The sequence below is a fragment of the Triticum aestivum genome, chromosome 5A (genome assembly GCF_018294505.1).
Source record: "Triticum aestivum cultivar Chinese Spring chromosome 5A, IWGSC CS RefSeq v2.1, whole genome shotgun sequence".
NCBI lineage: Eukaryota > Viridiplantae > Streptophyta > Magnoliopsida > Poales > Poaceae > Triticum > Triticum aestivum.
This window is the reverse complement of record NC_057806.1, coordinates 495,636,128-495,643,699: the sequence shown is the minus strand read 5'-3', so window position 1 is coordinate 495,643,699 and position 7,572 is coordinate 495,636,128. Positions and strand designations below refer to the sequence as shown.

The following is a 7,572-nucleotide window of genomic DNA, read 5'->3' as shown; positions in this document are numbered from 1 at the left end:
CTGAATTTCAGAACTTTTGTACTTTTTTGTGTAACAAGAACAAATTTTGAATTTTGAGAACATTTTTTGGAAACACGAACAATATTTAGTTTTTTGTTTTTTAAAGGACAAGAAGAAAAGAAAAGGAAATAAAAAATAAAATCATAAACATTTGTAAAACTATGAACATATTCTGAAAAAGAAAAATAAACTTGAAAAAGAAAGTGAAACAAGAAACAAAAAACGAAAAAATGAAAAAGAAACAGAAACGAAAAAAAGAAAAATAAAAAAATAATAGAAAGCCGAAAAAGAACCAGAAAAAACGATACAGGAAAAAAACCGGTTCAGGGAACCTTCTGGAAGGTTCCCAAAACCGGTTTGGACGCATTATGTGTGGGCCGTCCATTTCTGTCGCTCGCTGCGCTGCCCCTGTGCGATCGCTCGACAGTTTGCCGCAGCGAGCGGCGAATAGGATTTTCCGTAAATAGGAGGTCCCGCGAGACTTCTCTAAGAAAAAGGTCCGGGCTTGACTCTATGGGCTGCAGAGGCAAATAAGGCCTGGTAGAGTTAGGCCCCGTTACACACGTCCGGGCCATGACCTCGTCGCGTCGTCCGTACGCAATCAAAACGTTCCTAACGCGACCGGACGCCTCGCAAACCCATTTCCTATCCATCCAAAAGAATAAAAGGCCTCCGCAAACCCTAACCTCACCGGCGGCGGCGGCGGCGGCGGAGATGGACCCCGACTCAGTGGCGAAGGCGTTCGTCGAGCACTACTACCGCACGTTCGATACCAACCGGGCGGCGCTGGTGGGGTTGTACCAGGAGGGCTCCATGCTCTCCTTCGAGGGCGAGAAGTTCCACGGAGCCGCCGCCATCGCCACCAAGCTCACCTCCCTCCCCTTCACCAAGTGCGCCCACACCGTCGTCACCGTCGACTGCCAGCCCGCCGGCCCCACGGGCGGCATGCTCGTCTTCGTCTCCGGATCCCTCCAAGTCGACGGCGAGCACCACATCAAGTTCTCCCAGGTACAGCCCCGTTTCTTTGGCCCGATCTAACGATTCCCGCTCCCTCCAAATGTTCGGATTGAAGCGTGGCAGCTTTACTGGATCGGATGCCTCGCTGCATACTTTTGCGCCTAGATCTCCGTTCTGAAATGGTCCACGATGCTTGCTTGCGGGTGCTGTGAATGAATTGTTAGATTTCCGTCAGGCATGTTATGTGAATATGTGGGTTAGAACTGGCTCGTGAGTGCTGTAGATTTGTTTGATTTGGTCCCTGGTTGATGTCTATTGCCCTGTAGATTGAAATGCTATGAGCTTGCTCTCAGGATCTAGTGTCACCCTGCGATTGTAATGTCTTTGGGCTCTTATATTTGTCACGAGCTTAGTTTGATTTTACGTTCTTCAGAAAGTCTGTACGATTCTTGATGTGGTCTGCACCATTGCTAGTAGTACTTCTTCCTGCGGCAACAGGTTTCTTAAGTGTTACCGCTTACCATTCATTTACGCCTTTTTTGTATGCTCGCCCCTGATGTCTTTGTGGAGGGATCAGGATATGTGTAATTTATCTTTAGTATTCAGTGACAGTGTTGATTTACTTTCAGCCGAACCAGTCAAATCAGGTGTTTTCTTTGTTTAGGAGTACACACATTTCTAATGTCTATTGTGCATGTTTATTCTTCTGACTGCTCTAGAATCTTATCATGAAAGTTCATAAAGTTCTATATTAATGTTTATGTATCTTGGTAGTTAAATTATTAGCTGATCCCTGCACTGTAGCTTGTTGGTGTTTTTGCACAGAACGGCAGCTATTATTTACCCCTTACGGTTAAAACAGTACTTATGTCATATCTTATCACTGGTGTATACAGAATAACTTGGCATCTCTAGTACACGCATTCTTATAAAGTGGATCAAACCAAACTCCTGTAATTTGCTTTCACATGTGCATGGCAAGAAACACAATACCATTAGTTGTATGCATTTGCCATAATGGTTGTGGTTTGAGCTAAATATTCCTAGACCACATTCGTTGTCTCATCTTCTGTATGTTATCTTTGTGAGAATATTATATATGCTACTCCGTGTATTCTTTCATATCTTTGTTATGGTATGACAGTCAGACAGTGTGCTTGCTTGTTGGTTTTGTGTCTCTGGCAGTTGTTTTGTATTTTACCATGATCCATGGAATTCATTTTTACACATTCGTTGCTGATGCAGATGTTCCACTTGATGCCACTCGGACCAGGGAACTTCTACGTGCACAACGACATGTTCCGCCTGAACTACGGCTAAGAACCGTCACAGTGGTTGTGCTTCGTCATTGAAGACAGAATGCTATGCAAAAGGAAATAATCTAGTTGTGTTTTTTGTGTTCAATGGTGAAAGCTTTGTGGTGCTTCCTGCTCAGCAGCATATGAGATTCAGTGGGGATAAAACATGACACCCTTTATGGACCTGGGTCTGAAAATTGTACTGTGGTCATTCTCACATCAATGTTATGTGGAGGTCAATGGGAAAACTTTGGCCCATTTTCATCATATCTGTCAAAACTTGAGAAAGTTGCCTCTATCGATATTCTGCAAACCACCTCTTTATCGCCCCTAATCTGTAGTGTGTGATGCTTAGAAGCAAAGGTGTTCGAAGCTGTGTTTGGTTGCTCTCGAGTTCTTGTGCTCCTCCCTGATGCTGACGGTCATACACCAGAGCGGAGGCCGTTGCTGCAAGAGCTGGCTGAACTTTGCTTCTGAGGTTGCTCTCCTTTTGCTTTCACGGCCCCCACGTTCGACCTGACCTCACAACCTTTCAATTCGTTGCGTCTCAGGGTGCCCATTTTAGAGCTCAAGTCAGGGTCCAGTATCTGCAGTTACCTGTAGCAATCTCATAGCTCTTTTGGGTCCAGCCGTCCAGGAGAAGAGGCACTTTCGTGAAGGCCCCTTGTTAAGCCTTGCTAGCTCAGGCTAGGACAAGGACAGGTCAAGTTCAAGCAGAGGAGACAGATGGTAGTGCAAATCAAAAGCCAGACGCCACTACCACCGGATTGGACAAAACCCTATTTTCTTCTCAATATCCAGAAAGAAAAGCCTAAAATTCATACAAGTAAAATGTAAGTACAGGAAGCACTGCTAACCTTTTGAACTTGGACAAAAAACAGTCACCCTTTTTTTCTTCTCATTCTTGAAAATGAAAAGTTCATTTATGGTCAACATCATACAAATTTGAAGCTTACATGGACAAGCATTCCACCGAACGAGACTATCCAACTTGCGGCCATTCCTCACAAACAGATACAAACTTATCCGGAAACACGGAATTTCCTGTCATTCTGGGAAGAAACAGAGGCTCTTCATTTCTCAAACAATAATAAGCCTCACTTCACAATTACACCAGAGCATTCTTCCCATATGTACAAAGTTTGCTGTCAAGATGTATCCTCCTAGTTATAAGTATACAACCATTTAGACCTGTTGCATTTGTTACATGGTAAATGTTGCCCAGGAAGGAAAATACTGCTGCCCAAACTCATGTGCTTCTTCTGTACATCGCTGCTCCGTATTCGACTTCACGTCTACATGAATGGAGGCTTTGGAAATATATGCCCTGTGACAAGAGGATAATGAAAAGGTCAAGTTATATATTCTTGTATTGGATAGTTGAGCAAGCAATAGATTGGCAGAAAGTCTTGGCAGCAAGATAGTGACATATGCGCACCACTATTTTAGCACGTAGCAATGAAGGATATGGAAAGGAATTACATTGATATCATCATATTGTAACATTGGATCTTGAGGGTACACTTAAATCTATGAGCATTATTTATTACAGGAATATTACGGTAGAGATTCTAACGTGTAAATCAAAATGATCAAGAGCAAATCGTGGTTGGTGGGGCAACAAGGGCTCACCTTGAGCACAATTGCTCACTAGGTAGACAGTCTCTAATCAAAATATTAAAAACTGTCTATTTCAAAAGTCTGCTCTTATTGGAAATGTAAGGGTGACAGCGACATGTTAATATAATAAAGGTTAAGTTCCAAATTTTCTTCTCTTGTTTTTATCGTTCAAGAGACCAGGAAATATTTTTTTCCGGCAAGATTTTCGATCCTTACTTATTCTTGTTATTATGAAGTTTATATCCTAAGAACCCTACCCATGTCCTGTCAACATTAGCCGAGATATAAAGTTTCTTTTTCTTGTCTCCTGCTTAACAAGCACTAGAGCACATAGGCAATCAATCCACCTTCACTTTTACATATACATTTTGACTTTATATGTTTACCTACTGCTCCTTTCCCATCTTTGATTTCATACGGTCATTAAGGCAGCTATACTATTTCCCCTCGTTTAGCTCATCAAGCAGCAACTACAGGGAGTTTTTCTTGATCTAGATTACAGAAGAACATTATCCAGGCAATAAACACGCACTGGCATGCACCAGCAGTCACTGGCTGCTTGCTTTCCTTTCCCCTTCTCTAGGAGATGGGGTAGGGATGGCGGGTGCTTCAATCCTAAGTTAATCTCAATTGCCCAGGGAGAGAGGAAAAGCTTTTGTGAAATCATAATTTCTGCATCATCAGCATGCATATACGATGCCCTCATGGAGAGAATTGGTGGGCCAATCCTACAGTTTCAAGTTTGATCCGCACGAGGAGGTTCATCAATATTATCATTTAGAATAGAACAATTTAAACAGCCAGAGGCCACAGACGCTTCAAATTTGGGCAGAACTTAAGCGGAGGCGGCCAGTTCGGCGCGTTTTAACCCCGATCGAGCCCAGAAACAGCACCAATCCTCGTGTCTGTTCCCAATCACGCTAACATTTACACCAAATCGAATCGCGATACCGAACAATCCGCCCCCTCGGGGATGACGCGGAAGAAAGGGGATCACGTACATGTGGAGGCGTCCTTATGGGGCGAGGAGGAGGAGCATGCGGCGGGCCAGCAGAGGATGGCCCTCCAGATCCCGGAGAGGTTGGTGAGGAAGCCGACGAAGAGGAAGACGCAGGCGAGGCCGACGACCCAGGGCATGAGGAAGAAGCCGAGCATGAAGGTGACGGAGCCGCAGAGCATGAGCGCCATGGAGGCGCCCAGCATCATGGACGCCACCCCGGCCGCCGTCACCTGCCGCGGCTCCTCCCCCGGCCCGAGCGGCGACCGGATGATCGTCAGCAGCAGCGCGCCCAGTTCGTACAGGAGCCGCGACTGGTGCGCCTCCGCCGCCGTCGCCGCCGTCCTCATGCCGCCGCCGCACGGGAGCCCCGGGCCTCGAATCGTCGGAGGTGGGGGGCGAGACGGACGGGGACGGGGACGGGGACGGGGCGGAATAGCGGGGTTTGCGCTGGTGTTCGGGGGATGCGTTGCGTCGTGGGGTGGGGTGGGTTTGCGCTCGCTTTCGTTGCTGCGGATGCGGAAAGGGGAAAGGAGCGTGGGCGACGGTGAAATAGAGGGGGGCGGGACGGGATGGGTCTGCCACCGTCTCTCCCGCGAGAGGATAATGGTGGAGGCCGAATGAATAAATGAACGAGTGCTCGTGCAGTCGTGCTGACCAACAGAATACAGAATACGCTAGTGGTACTAGTGTATTCTTTACGTTATCGGGGTGGTTAATTGTTTCCGTTATACGACGTGGATAACTGTGCGGGCAGACTCGATAGGCTGCTAGGCTGGCCGTTGGTCATCGTCACGAGCCAACGGCGCCCGGAAACGTACGCCAATAGTACGTGCCAAACTCTTTTTTTTCTCTAACATCAAGTACACAGACACAAGCGTACGCGCATATCCTTATAAACACACACGCACATCCTAGAAAAATCAAAACAAGGTTATAGAGATGGTTCGTTTTGATGTCGACAAAACAAGGTTATCGAAAAGAAAAGCAGCAACTCGATAAGAGCATCTACAGCCAGGCGCCTCAAAGCCGTCTCAAACGTTCGGTCGGGCCGACCGGTCACTGGCTGGTGACCAAATTTCAAACCAGTCGGACGTCTCAGATATGCCTCAAACGTCCGAGCTGACCAGCACCACTCATATCCCGCCCAAATATGGGATGGATATGGGGCGTCCGGTCGCGTCTGCCACATCGGCCTGGTCCGCTATGGACCACAACGACCCTGCTCCAGCCCCCACAAATATATGACGACCGACGAGCAAACCCTAGTCAAACTCAATCCGTACTCGCTCGACCTCTCCACCTCTTCCCCAAATCCACTTCATCTTCCCCCGCCTGCCATGTCCGACTGTGAATCCGACCTATCGGAGGAGGAGCGCATTGCCCTTTGCCTGTCGCTGCTGGACCAGGGCGACAACTCCTCTTCTGGGGCGTCGGCGACTGGCCAGGTTGGCAGCAGCAGCTCCTCTCTCCGGGGCGTTGGCGACTGGCCGGGTAGGCAGCAGCAGCTCCTCTTCCGGGGTGTTGGCGACTGGCCGGGTAGGCAGCAGCTCCACGACGCCCCCGCGCTCGTCCGACGCGATCCCTACCGCCCCCCGCCAAGCGGCACCCGGCACCGCCCGCACCTGCCCCCCCCCCCCCCGGTGTCGCTGGGTGCTATTAACCGGCGGAACCGCACCTGGAGTCCATGGGCCGCGTGTATCCCCTTGCAAAGAAGCGGGCGGCGGAGGCGGCTAACAGCCGCGGATCCAATGGAGTATCGAGTAGATCCGCGCCACAACCACTTCCCCCCGGTCAGTGACGACGATGAGGACCTCCGAACCGCTATCCGTCGCTCGTACACGTTCGCGGAGACGGATGCCCGCCATCGTCGCCGCAAAGATGCGAAGGCGCTCCGCGTGGCGCTGGAGGAGTCGGAACGGTTGGCGAGGCAGCGGGCGACAGCGGTGGAGAGAGCCACACGGCTCCGAGAGCAGAACCGTGAAGCTCGTCGCATGGCGGGCATCATCATCTCGTCGTCCTCCTCCTCCGCTTCAGACAACGATGACGATGATGACGCGCTCGGAGCCGCTGACGCCTATGGCGAGTCCAGCCACCAAGACCCCCAGGGAAAGCATCCGGCATGGAGGAGGTGGTGAAATCCCCTCCCCCTCCCGGTTTTAGTTGTTTTTTAGTACTGTTAGTGATGAACTTGAGCGACATCTTTTGTATCGGAGTATCAGATTATGTTATCTATGCCGTATTGCTATGTTTTATGTTGAAGCACGTAGAAACTCCATTTGCATGGTTTTGTATGGAATTAGGATGGGACATATGAAGGATGCGGCTGTAGAACAAGAGAAATAAGGTCCGTTCGATCACCTTCAGCGGACACGTCCGGACGCGTATAGTGTGTCAAATTAGGTGATTGCGGATGTAGATGCTCTAGCTTGTGATGTTGGATTCGGCACGAGGTGGCCCCAAAGGGCGACGAGAGATATCAAGTGACCGAATGTCAAATACTCTCTTCATCTCATGATATAAGATCATTTTGCAATTCAATCATGAGCTTGGTTCTTCGATGGTTTCGACATCATATCAATGACAAGCGAAATGACGACCGAAGACGATGCGGAATGTCCTCTCGGCGAGCCCTCGATCGGGAGTCCCCACGGGCAATCTTCTACTCATTTTCTTGAGCTGAATCTTAGGCTTACTCTT

General features: G+C 48.8%; 2 protein-coding genes across 2 annotated transcripts; one reads left to right on the top strand and one right to left on the bottom strand.

Moving 5' to 3' along the window:
• The first annotated feature begins 625 nt into the window (after positions 1-625).
• On the top strand, positions 626-2,522 carry LOC123104313 (nuclear transport factor 2). Its single transcript, XM_044526136.1, has 2 exons — positions 626-1,008; positions 2,203-2,522. The coding sequence occupies exons 1-2, from the start codon at positions 715-717 to the stop codon at positions 2,275-2,277; spliced, it is 369 nt and encodes a 122-aa protein (XP_044382071.1). The 5' UTR covers positions 626-714; the 3' UTR covers positions 2,278-2,522.
• Positions 2,523-3,159: 637 nt separating this feature from the next.
• Positions 3,160-5,414, bottom strand: LOC123104314 (uncharacterized). Its single transcript, XM_044526137.1, has 2 exons — positions 4,877-5,414; positions 3,160-3,582 (listed from the first exon to the last, which is right to left on the bottom strand). Exons 1-2 carry the CDS (start codon positions 5,220-5,222, stop codon positions 3,551-3,553), a joined length of 378 nt encoding a protein of 125 aa, XP_044382072.1. The 5' UTR covers positions 5,223-5,414; the 3' UTR covers positions 3,160-3,550.
• Positions 5,415-7,572: the final 2,158 nt, after the last annotated feature.